Source organism: Zosterops lateralis, assembly GCF_965231275.1.
Source record: "Zosterops lateralis genome assembly, chromosome: 13".
Lineage (NCBI taxonomy): Eukaryota > Metazoa > Chordata > Aves > Passeriformes > Zosteropidae > Zosterops > Zosterops lateralis.
Window position 1 is genome coordinate 610,568 of NC_139773.1, and position 18,333 is coordinate 628,900.

Below are 18,333 nucleotides of genomic sequence, written 5' to 3' on the forward strand. Positions count from 1 at the left end.
AGTTTTACTTACAACTGGTGCTACCATTGTTGTGTGTCCTCACAGCACCCCAAGGAAAACTGAGATTGGTTTAACTTGAAAAGAGCCTGGAGCCTACTTCTCTTTTTTCAGGTTACCTGGAACAAACTGTGGTGGGATTCTCCTCTGATGGGGGTCTAGGACCTCAGTCTGTCCTTTGTCAAAGACTTTAAGACTCTCTCTACTTCCCCAGCTGATTTGTTGAGGGTTATACTTAAATCCACATTAAAATCTCCCCAGAAAAACACACAGGTCTGTGTGTTCTCAGGTGTCCTCTCATTCTTGCTGCCTTTCACCATTGTCTTCCCCTGTTGCTTTCCTGTACTGATAGCCTTAGACTCATTAAAGTGTGTTTGTGACCAGATACACGAGCTATTAAACTTGCAGGAAATTTGAAGACTGAATCTATATAAAGGAAAAGTTTATGTTTTATTTATATCTCATAATCAAACAGAGTATTATATACATGTTTGTTTATCATACATTAATTTGGCCTTTGTTGATCCATCAGCTACCAGAGATGGCGAGGTGAGAAACCTTTCAGCAGTTACCTCGGAAATGTTTCTGTTTCTCAGTTCAGATTTAAGTATCAAAACCACTTGCAAAGGCCTTTATAAATCAGACGCAAATAGTTTTGATGCATTTGAAGGAAATAAGTTTCACAGGAATACCTTCTTTGTAATACAGAAATTGCAGTATTCCAAGGAAAGAAATTATCCTTCCTAAGGCAATATATTTAAAATACATAATAATAATAAGATGATGATGCCAGGATGACATCTTGTACAGTAGAAGTCTTTCACTGTAATGTTCAAATAATTCAAAAAAGGGCAAGATATTGCCAGAAGTACTGGGCTCACTGGAAAAAAAAACTACTTCTCTGTTTGTTTTGCTTTTTTTTCTATCCCAGTAAGTCAAGTTCTACTTTCCTTTTCCCTACTCTAAGGGACGTGCAAATCACTTGGCACGTCTGTGAAGTGGATAAAGGGGAACTGAGAGCAGAATGAGATCAAATGTCTGTATAAGTATTGACAATTTTAAATAATAGCTAAGGGTTTATGGCAGCAGTGTGGTTTTGAAAAAGTGGTTGCAGAAATAATCCAACAGTCCCCAGGACACAAACAAGGACAAATATCCAGAGAAACAGCCTGTCCACTACCATGGCAACATACTTCCAATCTTCAATGACCTGGAAGAAAAAGCCAGTTAAAGATATTAGCAATTCGTCAAATTCTTTTGGTCTTCTTCTTGATAATGCTGCATTTTTGTTTATCAAAATAAAAGGAAACAGATCTCAAGGTTTGGGGAATAAACTAGCTTTAGGCTTGATAAGCCTACAACCCGTCTGAGCAGTGGAGAAAAATACAGTAAATATTTCTTAGATTTTTCGGATACATCAGATACTGAGTGTGGCTGCCTGGTGTGGTGCCAGCCCTGAAGGACCCATGCTATAGTCTAGTTAAGGATTTTTTTTTCCTTCAATTTTATTTTGTAAATGGTATTAATCTTAGTGGGCAAAAATAGGTGGTGTTTACTGCTGTTAAACAAGGTTAGCTTCAGAGTTCTTTTCTTATCAGCAGTCATCTTATTCATGGGGTTTAATGCATATTAATACTGTTGCTTTTATCAAAATCCCTTTTTGCCCTGTATGTGTTGTCTGTGAAAGTCATAGCCTTAGATTCTGTCTCAGACTGAAGTGACTAATTGGGCTATTATTGTAAAGAGGAAATATACCAATCTTCATTTGTATCTCAGGAATAATTTTTCCTCTCTCATTGATTCTAGTTGCATATGGAATGTCCTTACATCAGTGACTTTATCATCCTTGTCAGTTGAATCATGTCTGATATTAGGATATTACATATTTTTCCTTCGGTGCACACTTTTAATTCCCAGTGCAGCTAATGGGAATTGAATGCTTCTGCAGTAAGACTGTATAAATGTACATGAACAGTAGTTATCAGACTATTGTGATGAGGGAAGGAAGTGGAGAATAAAGTTATGAATCTAGAAAAATTATATGTAATGTCAGAGGAGGACTCTATGTGAAAAGCAGTAAGTGGATTTTCAATATATAAAATGCTCTTGAAATTTGTTCTTATCATCAGGTGAAAGCTTTGTCAGTCCTTTAGTGTCCAACGTATCCTTGCAAGAATTTCTGAGCTATTAGAAAACCTTTTCATGCATGATAAAGTGGGCTTCTGTTCAGTCAGTTTCAATGTTTACAAGCTAATGTCTAATGTTGATAGCTGAACTTCTTTATTTATATTGACAGTAATTTCAGTTAATAGAAAACATGAACTACTCAGCAGCATGCTCCTCTAGGGACTCCTGCAAGATCAGAAACCAGACTTTATTTAATCTGCTTGGCTGAGGGAGGGAAAACACAACAGAAATAGAGAACCTGGAGTCTCACTGGAGTCTGGATTAGAGAGAGGACAATGGTAGGTATGAGGATGATTTTTCCCAACGGTGGTTGCTTGTCTAAAAAAAAACCTGTGACCCACCTGAGTTTTCCAAGCATTACTCACAGGGCGTTTCTATCAGCTCTATTGTGTTAGCTAGTGGCCTGTGAGTAGGGCAGGTGAATAGAGCAGCAGCAGCAGCACTGCTTAAATAAAGTATTTCTCCTAACCAGTAATGAGTCTGGTATATATAAAAATAACTCAAGTGAAAGAAGTGTCAGCTCTGCTGAGGTTTTTAATCGTACCCATGGTGTTTGCCACATACAGACAGATGTCTTAGCCCAGAAAGGGTGTTTGCAAAGGCCTTCTACCAATTTTGCTAAATCCTCCTGCTGTGCTCAGTTAGGAAAATAAACGCATGAGCTGCAGGTGCCTTGTTTCTGGTTAACTTGGCCTGGCCGTGGGTCCAATCACAGTCTTACTGATTCACAATGGTGAAAAATATTCTATTTCTAACCTGGAACTGAATATTGTTTTCTTGCCCTGCCAATCACCATTTGAATGTGAAAACAAAACTTTTTAAAAAGTGTTTCAGGACTTACTAGGCAATCTCTTTTTGTAGAAATAGCTATATTATTTATCAGGACAGTATTCGTAGTTACCAAATTGCTGTTCATGTTCATTAATGGCATAAATTATTTCCTTTTATGAGCTATATCTAGAATCTCTCTAAAATCTTGACAATAGCTAGAGTTCAAATATGCTTTCTGAGGAACAGCATGTTACAGAGGAGGATGGAAGATGAAGTTTGGAAGGACAGGGATTTCTCATTTTTACTTACACTTTGGTCGTTGTCATCACTTTTCATGTGCTCTGCTATAAAACTGACTCCATCAATTGCTTCCTGCACTTCAGGAGAAAATTTCGTGCCTGTTCTTAACCTAAAATCTCGATGACTGCTCACATTGTCAAGTGTCTCAGAGACTTTCATATCATATCTTTTGGTAGAAGCTGTATTCAAAAAATAGGTAGAGTTCTTGTAGAAGTCAGATGGCTCCATACAAGGATTCTCTGCTTTTGTCTTTTTGCAGTTGCATGGCTTTTGCCGTGGAGAATTACTATCTGGGCGCTTCATGAACAGATAGGCTGGGAGTCTTTCCAGGAAAACCAGCTTTACCCAGGGAGGCATAGTGTGAGTACTTGGAGATCTGTGGTGGACATTGAGCACACAGACGCTGGTAACTATTGAGAAAGTCACCAGCACCATTGTAAACATGAGATACTTCCCAATCAGTGGAACATCTAGAGATGTTGGAGGGACAATTTTGGAGATCAGCAGCAAGAACACAGTCAAGGCAAGCAACACAGATATGCATAAGGTCATTTTTTCACCACAGTCTGAAGGCAAGTAGAATACTAGGATGGCTAAGGATGTAATTAGCACACAGGGAATGATAAGATTGATGGTATAAAAAAGTGGTTTCCTTTTAATAATGAAGTCATATGTCACATCAACATAATTGGGGTCCAGAGGATTTACAGTCCTTCTTCCTGGGAGTGCTACAATGTCCCACTCTCCGCTTGGTGTGAAGTCGTCCATGCTTGCCATAGAAGTCTTAAGCACCATATCAATTTCTGTGTGGTCGTATGTCCAGGACCGGAATTTCAGGGTGCAGTTTTGTTGGTCAAATGGGAAATGCTTCACCTCAATCTTGCAGGCACTCTTGTAGATGGCTGGTGGCAACCAGCGAATGCTTCCATTGTTCTTTACAATGGCATTTGTGTACAGCGAGACCTCGTACGTGCCGTCCGCACTAATGAGAGGAGAGAAAGGGGAGAAAGTGATAAAATATTGGGAGGAAAAACATAATTCAAAACAGAAAAAGTCTGACATTCTTGGTCTTGTGGGCCCCAGTTGTTCCAAGAATCAGAGTTTAGTAATACTTTTATTCTGAAATCTATGCTGTAGGGAGCTATCACTTGATAGGGAGATCAATGTATGCATTTCTTCCAATCAGACAGATGATTTTTGGTCCAATACTTACAGAAAAGAAAGTTATAAAATTATTATTAAATACCAAATACACACCTCTGTTTCATCCAAAGAAATCAATGTATTTTGTAAATGTTTGCCCAAGTAATTAAAGCTTCCTACATCTCTGAAGGCTGAGCAAAAATGAGATCATCCCATGTGAAAACAGAGGTACCTTTGATCTGGAACATAGCCACTGCTAAGAACACAGAGCATCACCCCTAAATGACTTGGACAAGGAAATAAAGATGAGCAGCATTAGTTAGAAATGCAGGGAGAGTGTAGGCAGAGGAAATGTAATTATATGGGTTATAATTTATTGCATCACTCCAGTTAATGTTTACTTATTAGAAAACCAGAACAGGCAAGCCATGGCATTCTTAGTGCCCATAAATAATCTTGGCTTTGTATCTCTTCCAACTGCTGAACTTCCACCAGGGGAGTCTTCTGTGTTGTGATGGGCCCTTTAACTCAAGGAGAAGATCAATATCACTCAGTAGTACCTTCTGCCCAACAGTCTGGCATTGGCATTGAATCCTGTGTGTGTCTATGTGTATCTATATCTATTATATCCAGTGTGCATGTGTGTATGAAACTTCAGCTCTTTGTACAGTTTCCCTTTCGTTCCAACAGAGTCTTTCTCATTTCCTCTTGAATTTCAGAACATAAATTCTCTATGTCTCTTAAAATTTGAAGCAGTCGAGTCACTAACCCTTGTTTGTCTGGGCAAACAAGGTAGGGCTGTTTAAGCCATTAGGTATCCTGAGGTAGTATTCGTGTTTGTTGACAAGGCAGCATGGAAAATAGAGCTATTTCAGTACTAAGGGTGATTTTTTTTTTTTTTTCTAAGCAGAGAAATGCTACAAATATCTAAGGCTTGGCCCATGTGTCTGAATCAGTTAGGGCTGGCTCTGAAAAGGGCTCACCTGGGTGAGGCAACGAGTGCCTGGCACTGAGCTGAGACATTTGCAGCTAATTCATGCAGACAGTGAAACAAGCAGATGCAGGAGTGAGGGGCTACAGCCACTAATAGGGGTTGTTAGTTCATTGCCAATAAAATAGCTCTTTTTTGACAAATTAATTGTATCTTACTTCTGACATATCTGTACTCCCTGATTTGGCTTTGCCATCGTGCCATGCCATGTGCTGGGCAGACTCCTGGGCTGGGAATGTGTGAGTTCTGGTGCTGACTGCCCTGTCTCAGTTGTAGGAAGAGGCTGGGCTGCAGTCCCAGATCCCTCACACAGGCCACAGGCAGAGCTGTGGGCATGGGGGCATGCTTTGTGTTTTCCTGAGCACCTTCAACTGACTGATGCCTGTGAAACTGCTCCAGCAGCAGGAAGTTGCATGGAGTTGTCTTTTTAGCTGAAATTTAATTGAAGCTTTATACTAATGTAGAAATCCAATATGGTGAGGCTTGTTTCCGTGCATTTAAGAAACCTTTTGAAATTATTTATTTCTATTTTTAAAAACTATTAAATGGTATCACTTGGCCAGGAGAAAAACAAACAAACAAACAAACAAACAAACAACAACAACAAAAAAAACAACCAGAGGGCAGAGGCACAGTTTACTAGAACAAGCTTTGAGCAGGCACAGTACATCCTAATCCACTCGCTGAATTATTTTGTGACTAATATATAAGTTTTAAGTGTTCATCAAATCTGGTTTCCAGTAGTAGGATTCCAAGGACTTAACTCAGTTAGATATAAACTTCCTGGGTTTCCCATCTGTATATGTTCATAAATAATCATCTGTTCATTGGCTTTCAAGTATCATAAAAGTATAAATTTTGATTATAATTTTTTTAAAAAGTTTATCCTCTACTTCAAAGTTTTGCTAGAAACTTGAACCAAAGGAAAACAAAATTGTCAACTGTTTGTTTGAAAGAGGAACTGAAGTATGATATTTTTCTAAGTAGTATAAAGCAGATTTATTATGTATTCACAGAATGGATTTTTTCAATGCTTTATGAAAATGGAATATAATTTGATTTTCTACATGAATATGAACTCCTGGAGTTTGATATGTGTGAACTTGGTAACAGATTTATGTCCTGGGGTCTGTGGTAGAAGAAGGAGTGGGGGAAGAAGGCAAAACTGTATCTCAGACCCTAAGATGTCTCATAGGTTTGCAGATGTCTTCTTGCAACTGCACTTACATCTACCATTTATTCTTTCTATACAGTCTGTTTTCATATAAATCTGTCTCAGCTGTGAGCCTTTTCATGGATCCTCAGCTGTAACTGCTCACACTGCAGACATCTTCCAGCTCTGCTGGAATGTCTTTAATCAGAGACTTGATGTTACTAAAATTATCTTTGAGCCCAGTAGCCCAGTCAGGTACTATCTAAAAGTGACAAAATTCACTTTTAAAATTTTACCAGACCTACTTAATTGTTTCTGATGTTTGTTCCTTGGTTAAAATTTTATTCATTGTCTGCAGAAACTACACCAGTTTTACTTACTTATTGTAAAGCACAATGTCTGGCAACCAGATGTGTTTTGCAGGTATTCTCAGCTTATCTATTCCTTCATAGTCAGAGGGCTTCCAAGACAGCCGATAATCAATCCACTCCTAAGAGAAGAATTAGTACAGTAGTGATGGGAGTGTCCTGACCAGCACTAACAAAACAATCACTTGATGGAGTGAAAGCAGTCACATTTGTGGTTTGCAAGAGCCATTTCTCTGTGGGTTTGTTACCTGGTTCAGCCAGACGTTTGTAGTCATGATCTGCTCCCGTTCATTCTGCAGGGAAAAATGGAGACAAAAACTGGCCTCTAAAATGTTTCACTTCATTGCAGTAATAAGATTTATTCAGTGGGTTTTTGACCGTGATTTTGCCTAGTGTATTTCAAGACAGACATTTCTCTGTGGTAAGATGGCCAGTCTTATACACATACTGATGATAAATAGGAGCCCCATAAATGTAGAATTCCAAATGCCTTTTAACGAGAACACTTATGACAGGAGTGAGTGTAGTTATTTGGAAATAATAACCACCTCCTTGCTAAGCTGGTTTCCTCCCCCACCCCACTTCTCCACCTTTGATTTGAAACAGGAGAGACATTTGGCTGTCTGGGAAGACTACATGAGGTTGTGTGAGGTTGGTGTAAAGTTTGCCATTTAATATCTCAGCTGGCAGGCTCTACTTCATGGGCTGCTGTCTCCAGACAGCAATTCAGAAGAGAAACTTCCCTGTAGAAGATCTGTCAGGAGAATTTCTGTAGGAAAATGGGTTGATTCTCTGATCCTGAAGATGCTTGAGATTATTGAAGCCTACAAGATGCCTAATTTTGTTCTGCTCAGAGAGTGAGACTATAGAGGGATAGGAACTGCTAGTCTTGATCCTTGCTCATTCATCCACCTTGTTTAGTTGTTGACCAGGGACTCTGGAGCAAGACATCTCCCATTTTATACACAGAATCTGCACTCTGGGAGACACTATTCTCATGGTGGTAGTGCAGGATGTATGGAGGCATGCCTGTGTCCAGATGGGGTTCCCCAGGAGAGAGTGAGCACTTAATTAAAATCATCTGGTATACGTGGCATTGAATCCTGTGTGTATATATATCTATGTGTATCTATACACATTATATCCAGTCTTCATGTGTGTATGAAACTTCAGCTCTTTGTACAGTTTCCCTTTCATTCCAATAGAGTCTTTCTCAGTTCCTCTTGAATTTCAGAACATAAATTCTCTATGTCTCTTAATGTTTGCAGCAGTCAGGTCACTAGCCCTTAACACAAATTCTGACAGGGAAGCAGTCATCTGTATCTCCTTGTCATCCAGGGAGAGAGAAGCAGAGTTGAAAGCCCCAGTTCAGGAAATTATCCCCACTTATATGCTGGCTCTCATTCCCACTGCAGTTAATATTAACCTCTCTTAGTAATGATGTGTTTATACCTTGGAATAACTGTTAAACACATACAAACCTTGTGGGTGAAAATGTCTTTTAGGCCCACTGAAGTAGTTTTTATTGAATATGAGGAGCTGTTTTCATGAGGATTGTTTTAACTATGTTAAGCTATTCCAGCCAGAAATAATGTGTCTTTTTCTTTATAACATTCCACTGTTCTTTATTGATTGTTCTTTTTATGTCATGTGATTTGGATGTGGCTTTGTAGCTTGTTTTCAGGCTGTTGAACCACCTCAGTAGAGATGGATTAGCATTCCACTGATGGTGGATGGTGTGCACATTGCTAGTGTGCACAGTCCAGAATAGGTCCTGACCTGGGGTAACTTATAGTAACTGTACTCAAATCAGTGGAATGATTTTAAATTTTAGCTAGATAGAATTCTATTGAATGAAGATCTGGCCCCAGGCCTTCAATGCTTAAGTATAGGCTGATTTCCCCATTGTAGCTTCATTGTGAGGTATAAAACTAGTTAATGGCATGTATGGGCTCTGCCTATTAATAGTGTTACACAAATGAGAAAAGAACAGAGACGTAGCAATACCAGTATAACTATCACTTAGAGTGCTTTGCAGTAGTATTGAATGCAATGGCATAGCCTAATTTGAACGTACCACACTGATGAGCTGTGCCAGGGAAACCTGCAGTTCTATGGATACCAACTGGGAGGAATTGACAGCTGGTCGAATTAACTTATTGTATCTGTCAGGACTCAGTAGGTGGTTCATTAGTTTTTCTTCAGCATCTGCTGCCATGCTTCCTGTAAAGCATCACAAAACAGGATTATGAAAGGAAGACTAAAGTGACATGATGTCGGGGTCACAGAATATCTGTGCATCAGATCATCTTTGAGAAATAATGACAGCTTTTGATTTTCTAAAGACTGTAGGTTGGTGTGAACAGGAGGATGTGGTGCTTGCACTGATATCTGTTCTGCTGAAGTTGACTGTCCTTCACAGAGCACAGATCAAAGCAGATCAATCAGAACTCTTTGGGTTGTGTTTTTTTTTTTTTTTTTTTTTTTTTTTTTTTTTTTTTTTTTTTTTTTTTTTTGTTTTTTGTTTTTGTTTTTGTTTTGCAATAAAATGTGAAGCTCTAATTGGTGGATGCTTTTGGGATTACACTCAAAAACTAGGAGTAAACTGCCCTCTTAATAAGCAGAAGAAGAATTACTCTATGATCCAAAGGGAGGGGTCTATCTGTGCTTCTCTAGTGCTGCAGGAGACAGAGTTGCAGACACACATACAAATTTAAAGACTCTTATTTATCTAGAGAAAACCAGGTGATAAGCTGTAGGAGTCATAAAGGACTTTTTGATGACTGGAGACTCTCTAGTAGCTAGTGATGTTTCTGTTTCAAAATTTGAAAACCCGAGGCAGTATGTTAGACTTATTTTATGTGAAAGTAAAACCTGATTTGTGGACTAGCACGAATACTGTAAATCTTTGATTGCCAAAGCTGGAGTCCAGTGACTACAAAATATAGTATCTACAGATTGCTATCAAACAAGTCCGAACATTCCCCATGGAGCAGAGCAGCTTCCGGCACAACTCCAGGGCTGTTCATTCTGTTCACATGTTCTTAGTGTGCTTTTAAAAGTAATTCCTTGGACTTTTCAAACCACTGTTGACCACCTGACAATACTGATGAAGAAGATCCTGATAACATCTTGCCAACAGAACAGAGAGGTTGTGCTGTGCATTAGGCAGTTCTGTGTGGTGATGCTGATGAAATTACAGTGCTAGTGAAAGCAGGTTCCAATGCAATTGATAGAATGGCTCTCCCATGGAAAAGATCACCTAATTCAGCTGACATAATTCACCTCTAGATATTGCAGAAATGAGGGAAGTGTCCTTACAGCATACTTGCTTCATTGTTTCCCAGAGCAATTCCACACAGTAAAAAACACTGGTCAGGAAAGTATTTTAAATTTGTAGTACATTAATTTGTTCTGGGTCTTTTTTTAATCATAGTATATTAATGAAATCTGGAGAAAGGCAGACACCAAAAGGCCAGGATCAAATTAGCAGCCAAAGTTTGTGTGCATGTCTGGAAGGTGCCATGTTTCCTTGTGAACTGCACTGCAAGTTGCTACACTGAACAAATCTCTCTTGAAACTTGAAATTCTGAATCCAACTCAGGTTAAAAAAATGCCCTCAGACATTCTTCTTGTTTGTGATCCAATGAGAAAGTGGAGTGAGGTAAAAGGAAAGATTATCAAACAGAGATTTCACCTCTAAGAACGACTTTTGCTCAAGCTCTGTGGAAAGGTTGAGGTAAACACCAGGTTTGATTTAATTCTTGTAAGACCAGCATGATCTGTGGTCTGGTAGCCCAAATTTTTCATGTATACTTAACTATAAGACTGTTCTTCAGAATAAGCTTTTCAAGTACTTTCCAAGGCATTTAGGAAAACAAATTTGGATGGATGTATCTGTGTTGGGTCAGTTTGGTTTTTGATTCACACTTGCTTTGTACCTCCCTTCAAGTCATTATAAAAGCCCCATACCACATGGTATTTTAATATGACATCTCTTCTCAATGAAAGATGCCTAATCAAAAGCTTGTCGAGCTAGAGCTATGCTGAGTCTTGCTAAGCTTCAGATTCTGGGGTGGGTTTTTTGTGTATAGCAATCAAAGGAAAGCTAAAATACTGTGAAGAAAAGAGGACCATGTTCTAGGAATGAATCTTCTTATGGTTATAAGGATAGGCTAGAAGTCCTGTGGTAGTTCAAGAGAGAATCCTTGTTAAACTTATTTTATTGTGTGGTTTGCTGGAGTTTTATGTTTGGTTTGTTTGTAGTAGGTTTTCTTCTAGTAGACATTCCCACTGTTGCATATGTAAGTGATGTAAACACATGGCTATAATTCAAATATAAATAAATTATCAGTTGGTTTGTTGTATTCAGTGGTCACTGAATACTGTTAGCAAAGATATGAGTTCGTGTTTGAATTGTTAACTATGTTTTCACTGCATTGCTGCCTTTGCTTGTGAATATTCCGGCACAGAGAGTATTTGCTAAACAGGAAGTAAGAAGTAGGAATTGTAGAACATTTGCAGAAAGTTAATTCTGGATTTGTAATTAGCTTTTACTCTGAAACCTGCGTTTAGCAATCACAATCGTCTGGTCTGCAAATCCAAACATAGTGTGGGGTCTGCATGTCTGATGAGAACAGCTCAGATTTCCAAGTACTGATTGTTAATAAACTTTATGTGGGTTAATGACAAGCCATGGCTTTAATTATAAAAAATATATATTCAACAATGAATCCCTTTGAGAATTTTTAACGTGTTCTTAGTGAAGGCATTCCTTCCCTAGGGATAATCCTTTATAAAATTGCCGTTCCATTCCAGCCTTTGTAACTTAGTAACCAGAAATAAAGGGGCTACTCTCTCTCCTTACTCAGAAGCTTGTCATACCACTAGGTGTCAGCCCTGCACTGCCTTAAAACTTGTTAAAACCAATCTCTGTAAATACTGGGGGGAAAAAAATGAGTGTTTCTTGTCTAATTTTTATGGTCTACTTTCCATTAACAATCTACATATAAACCAGATGGCACTTAATGAGAACAAAATTACCAGGCATCCAGTTTCATCTTTATGTGCATTGTGTGTCAGTAGCCAGGCCTTTGAAACTTCTTTTTCATCTCAGTGTTGGAAGAAATGGAAGTGCAGTTTCCCCCAGAAATTGTTTTTTTTCAAAATAGCAGTAATCACCAGAAATGTTGAAGAGGGTAGACTGATGCTTTTAGACAATTGATTTTAACAGTAATGATCAGGCAGTCCTAATTTGGGAGTAGGGTATCTTTGTGTACTAAAAACAGTAATAAATAAAGCCCTTTGGGGTAGATCTTGAGCTGGGGAAATTATTTTAGTTTCACTGAACACACTACACATCTGCTCTGTGACAAGGAGAGGAATTACCACTTAACTTGCAGTACACATTCCTCAGTAAGTTTGTTTTCTCTGTGGGACTATGAGCATTAAAGTTGCACCAAGATGCTTCCAATTTCACAGCAGAAGAAATGAAACCACAGACTTTATTCACTCTGCTGTGGAGACTTTCATTTTTCCATAGTCTAATTTAAATACATAAAATGGAATAACTAGACATCCTGTGTTATGCTGTTTGATTTCAGTGTAATGACAAATTTGTTGGAGTGATTTCCACAGGGAAAAAAAAAAAAAAAAAAAAAAAGGAGCAATGCTGAGAGATACAGGCAAGTTCACTGTTGTCACTGTCTACATTTCAAAATTTAACATAAGACATATTTCTAGTGTTTCTCTGAATTCAGTTATCATAATAAATGTTGAAATAGTATTTGTTCAGAAGTAACATTGTAGCATGTGTAACCATTTTAGTCCTTAACTCTCTCACAAACAAGTGACATAACATGTTCCCATCTGTAATTAGTAAAGAGCAAGTAAGAAGCAGTAATGAAACAGTCCCATTATCTTCTCTGAAATTACTTCCTGGTGTTGTTACTTCTCAACATGATCTCAAGCAAAAAATTTTCATAACTTCTTAGAAGAACACATGCTGATTTGGAATGCTTATTGTTCCAATGGAAGTAGCAGTGAATTTACTATATTTTAAAGACTTTTAATTTTTACACTGCATTTGATGCAAATAAAAAAGGAAATACTCCAGGGTTTAGAAGTGTATAATTTAAAAATCTGAAGTGGGCCCTCACTCTTCCTTTTGTTACAAAGCAGATGTTTTCTAAAGTTGCCTTTCAGACACGGAAGAAACAAAAGAATTGTGGAATGAATAGGTAATAATGGGAAGTGTGTGATCTGATCTCGGTTTAGTTTCAGCCTGTTTCTCTCAGAGCACTTCAGTGGAGCCTCTCCATGGGAAGAAGCTCCCATGCTAAATGCACTATCTCATGCTGCTGTCAGGCTGTTTGTGTTGGCAAAAACATATCCAAGAAATCCTGACAGACTGAGGGAAACAGTCTTGCATAAAAAGCATACATATATGTTTTTCATAGCATATAGTTACATATGACAACTTAATTTAAACTATTTCCATTCTGATTTTAAAAATCAGGAATTATGAACTCTGCAAAATATTGGAACTTGAGAAAATAATGTTAGCGGGATGAGATCTGTCATGTTTATGGATCATGTCATGGTTCATTTTTTCACTTTCAGCACAGTATCTGCTTTTCCTATCACAGATGATCCTGGGAGCATCTAAAGGGATATTATTTAGTCATTATCATCTCCTACAGTTATGTAATTTTATATCCCAACTGTCTGTCCATATTCATCACAGTGCATGTGCTGATACCAAACAAGCCCAAAACAACACTAAAATAATCAATTTTATACATCTTTTTAAAGTCAGCAACCTCCCGAGGTGATGACTGCAGAGCTCATGTCAATGTTCTACCTCGTATCCCCAAAAGCTCTCACTGTTCTGAAACTGTATGAGAAAGAAAAGGTCACTTACCGTTCAGACAAAAGGAGCCCACTACAAAGAGAACAAGGGTGTACATTTTCTTCATGGCAGTAAGAAGATGCGCATTACTGTTCTTCAGCTTAGACAGCTGGTAATAGGCTCTGTTGGCAGAGGGAAGAGATGTAAAAGCAAACCTGAATCTTGGAGATATGAAATGCCTGGAAAGAGACAGACAGTAGGACCTGACAGTAGCGTTCTGCAAAGTGGAATTTTCATGAGCATAGTGGTCCCTCCCCCTTTGCAGCTGTTTAAAGAGCTTTGTGAAGAGGAAAAGCAAATAAGAAGAGTGAACATAATATGATCGTGTTTAAAAAGAGGAAATGAAATAGCAAGCTAAGCGACATGATGTGCAAAACACAACTGCTTAATTCTTGCTACTAGATCACATTTAAAAGGCTTTCTGATTAATAAGTGCACTGAATGGGAATAGCTGTGTGAGAAGAGCTGGTAATAACTCCTCTTAGTGTCAATAAATTATAGCCCCAGCAGAGGGTTATTTTCTGTGTCAAGAGAGAAAGTTTATTACCTACTGCCAGCCCTTTTCCACTCCAAGGCCCACATGTGTGATCTCTTTAAACTAGAGCTCCAAAAACTTTTTGGGAGCACTAAGAGAGGAAGAAAAAAATTGTTGTCATTAGCATCTGATAGGATTTTAAAAAGAAAGCTAAAGCAATCTGTGGTGAAGTAGCAGTAGGGATAAAGACACTTCAGAGGAGCATTAGAGAAATTCTGTGGAATTCATCTTTTAGAACTGCAGGGCTTAGCAGACTGTAGTGTCATGTGTTTGGGGGCTTGCTATAGGAAGATTTGCGTAGAAGGAGGGGGAAAGAAAATCTTATGTGCCTTTTGCAAGCCCTGTAGGACAGGCTGATGTCCATGGATAGAAAAAAGCCCAAACCAACTTTGATTCCCTGTAGCTTCTAAACTTCTCTATACGTACATGTAATCAATTTTGTTTAGAAGTGCATTTATTCTATTTATGCTATGCAAATGTCTCAGATGATAAAAAGTTCTGTGGACTATGTAGCAGAATTGATTTCTGTATACTCAAAAAAATTTCTCAGTACACTGTTGCCTTACTGTTAAACATACCAACATCAATGTGCTGGGTTTGCTGCAGATCTTAATCAGTAAGTTGAGCCTGGTATCAGCGTGGGGGAGGTGGTCAGTCACCTGTGCAAGTTCCTGCCTGTTATTTTCAGTCTTCTTTTCTGCTTTCATCACTCCCTTTTCTCTCTTATTCACTATCCATTAGCTAGATTTGGTTTAAATTAGGACTCTTTAGCCTGGAGAAGAAAAGGCTCTGGGAGACCTTAATGTGGTCTTTGAGTACTTAAAGGGACTTATAAGAAAGATGAGGACAGATGTTTTAATAGGACAAGGGGTGATGTTTTTAAACTAAAAGCAGTGGATTCAGTCTACATATAAGGAATTAATTTTTTACAGTGAGGCTATTGAAACATTGGAACTGGTTGCCCAGAGAAGTGGTAGATGGTAGAGGCCCCATCCAAGGAAACAGAGTCAGATTGGATGAGGCTCTGAACAACTTGGTCTAGTTGAAGATGTCCCTGCTCATTGCAGGGTGGAGTTGGGCTATGATAAAAATGAATATTAGAAATGTTAAAGATTTGAAGAGTTGAAACCCTTGATTGTCATAGAATAAGTGTATTAATATTTAAATGTAATAATCTTAAATTGTAAAATTGTAATGTAACAGTAAAGAGCCACCTCCGTGGTGTCCCCCCCCACCCCGGGGTGGGGCAGTGAAAGGGGAGCTACCTGGTCGCTAGAAGCCGCCCGCAGGCCCCCCCCTCGGGCGTCGGAAGAGCCTGCACCCCCCCAGAGCCCAGACCACCTTAAGAAAAATCTGCACCGGCCCCGAAACGCACTATCCCAGCCCGGCCCGCGGCTCCCCGGGCTGCCACCGGGCAGCCGCAGCCGCGGCCACGCCGATGGGACGGCGCGTCCCTGGGCTCCCGTGGAGAGAGCCGTGTCCCCGGCAGCCCCAGGCTGCAGCGTTCCCGCCGCGGGGCCGGGCGCTCCCACCGTGCCACTGCTGCTGCAAGCCGACGGAGCAGCCCGTCTCCAGCCCGGCCCGTGGCTCCCCGGGCCGCCGCCAGCCAGCCGCAGCCGCTGCCGCAGACCGACAGGCCAGCCCGTCCCACCCCGGCCCAAGCCCGGCGCAGAAAACCCCCGCCGCCCCCGGGCGGCTGCCGGACCACCGCCGCTGCCAACATGTCTCTACCCCGCCCCGCTCCAAAAAAAACCCGCTTCCCCCAAACCGCAGTGGATAGCCGCCGAGGTGCCGTGACAGCCACCTCTTCCCCCCCGCCACCATCGGGCCCGCAGAACCTCTGAGACACCTGCTCCCCGAGCACAACCAGCTCGCCGATAACTGTTGCGAAATAACCACGAGGCTGCTGCAAACTGCTGCAGCCCCTGCCTCAGACCCCGTGGAATATGCAGATTAGAAATCCCAGGTGCATTCTGGAACCCTTTTTAACACCAAAAACCCCCTATAAAGATGAATCTAAGTAAGATTTAAACCCACAAGAACCAATACTGGGCTAGGTATACCCTAGAGCATCAGTGGAGCTGATTGGTCCAGTTTTTGTAACTCGCTGTAACCTAAAAGTACCAAACAAGAGGTGAAACCCCGAGGCAAACAAACAGAATTCAGAACTCTGGGGAGACTCCCAGCGAGGGAAGAGTTCTCCAGCCCTGCTGAGCTTCCTGCTGCAGAGCTGACCAAGACCCTCCTCCTCAAGAGCGAAGCGGGCTGCCAAAACCCCTCAAGCCACCATTGTAAGAGCTGATTAATAAAGGCATTTTAAGGAGAAAAATATTATCTCCACCCATTTTTAACAGGCTAGATGACCTTTAAAGGTCCCTTCCAACTGAGATTATTCTATGATTCTAAATAGTGTGGGACCCAAGGGGGATTGTGGATGGTTTCAGTAAGACAAACAGAACAGCCATGGTGGGGAAATCTACTTGACTTAAAAACAACAGTGCAGTCCTAGTGAGTACCTGTAAATGGACTAACTCCATGAAAATATAACACTATTTCTCTGTTTTTCTCATGTTTAATCAACAGCATGTAAAAAGACACCTTAGAAAATGGTTCTCTTACAACGGTCAAAAAATGTAGGCGATGTGTCCAAAGTAAAGTCTTTATCTCAAGCCTTCCACTTTGTGCTTCTCATGACAGTGTGCTTATCATGTACTTTGTCAGACACTTGTACAACAGAGACCTTGCTACACTCCTGAGCCTGCTGGGCAAGATTGTCTCTCATAATGTACAGGAATTGCTTTCACAGAGTTGAACCTTCAGTTAAGAAGAGTGTGTTTGAGCAAAGCACCAGTGTGATGAGGAAGAAAGACTGCATCTGTTTCTCAGTTGTTATTTTCTGATATCTGACCTATTTCTCCCCAAAGGCAAATCTTCCATCTGCCAACCCAACCTCTATGCTTTTGCAGTGGTTGTAGAAGGAACAGATGTGTGGCCCCTGAGGTCTCCGTGCTTGTACCATCTTATGCTGCTTGGTGCTTGAGAGCGGAGTAGCAGTTCAGGGTGTATGTAACAAAACAGGCTGGGATTGCTTCAGCAAAGCAGTGGGCCCTCACAGAGCCCAAGGGACACAGACTATACACCGATTGCTTGGGTTATCCTGCTGAAGCTGAGGTGGAAGGGAGGAATTACCACAGCTGGTTTTCATATTCCTTCCTTTGCCATCATTTTGCATTCACTCATTCTGACAGAGCACTCAGAGCACTCCATCACTCATGCTCTGCCATTGTTTTCCCCACAGTGATGTTGCAGGATCCCATTTGTTCATTAAGTTGAGGTCCCGAAATGAAAAGCCTTTTTAGCAGATATTAGCATATGTGATATTGTGGATTTGCATGTTAAGGCACTGTGAAAGCGTGGGAATGGCAGGCAGGGAGCCATCCACTGAAGTGGCTGGGGGTTGTTCTGGTGCTGTGATGCTTTGCATGCCGTAAGGGTATTAGAGCTCTTAGATGCGTGAGGAATGCGAGATGTTTAAGTGTCCAGGGAAACTGGCAGTCCTCTTCTGTGGATTTATCATGGTGATTTGCAGCTGCTGTTTGCATTAGGAAAGAACCAGTCAGAAGCACTGGAGCTTTCAAAGTGGAAGCAACCTAGGGTAGAGCTGGCGTCCTTAGTGACACAAGTACAGGTACAGGGAGTTTGCTGCAAAAATAAATGCTTCTGGGTGGAAGAGCACAGTTAGTTTCCAGTAGTTGTGATGCTGAAATCAAGTTTCAGAAAACACAGAACTGACTTAATGTTGCACTAACAGAACAGCTATCACTTTCTGGTTGAAAATTGCTACAGGAAACATTAATTAATGGCAATTTTTTTCCCTAGCCCCTTATAAGTGTCAAGTTAATGATATCTGCCAAAGTCCTGGCTCATGTCTTCAGCAGCAAGGCTTTTGTTGCTTTCTGTTCAGTTGAAAAATTGAAC

General features: G+C 40.3%; 1 protein-coding gene across 1 annotated transcript; it reads right to left on the reverse strand.

The window, feature by feature from the left end:
• Positions 1-492: 492 nt before the first annotated feature.
• CHRNB4 (cholinergic receptor nicotinic beta 4 subunit) lies at positions 493-14,066 on the reverse strand. The gene is made up of 7 exons (XM_083871119.1): positions 14,024-14,066; positions 13,833-13,942; positions 8,988-9,133; positions 7,159-7,203; positions 6,923-7,032; positions 3,265-4,237; positions 493-1,207 (listed from the first exon to the last, which is right to left on the reverse strand). The coding sequence occupies exons 2-7, from the start codon at positions 13,885-13,887 to the stop codon at positions 1,067-1,069; spliced, it is 1,470 nt and encodes a 489-aa protein (XP_083727245.1). The 5' UTR covers positions 13,888-13,942; positions 14,024-14,066; the 3' UTR covers positions 493-1,066.
• Positions 14,067-18,333: the final 4,267 nt, after the last annotated feature.

Coding starts and splice junctions, on each gene's coding strand:
- CHRNB4 (XM_083871119.1), bottom strand. CDS start 13,887: ATGAAGAAAATGTACACCCTTGTTCTCTTTGTAGTGGGCTCCTTTTGT. Junction 9,134..13,832: donor GGGCTCCTTTTGTCTGAACG/GTAAGTGACCTT, acceptor GATGCTTTACAG/GAAGCATGGCAGCAGATGCT. Junction 7,033..7,158: donor CAAACGTCTGGCTGAACCAG/GTAACAAACCCA, acceptor TTCTTCTCTTAG/GAGTGGATTGATTATCGGCT.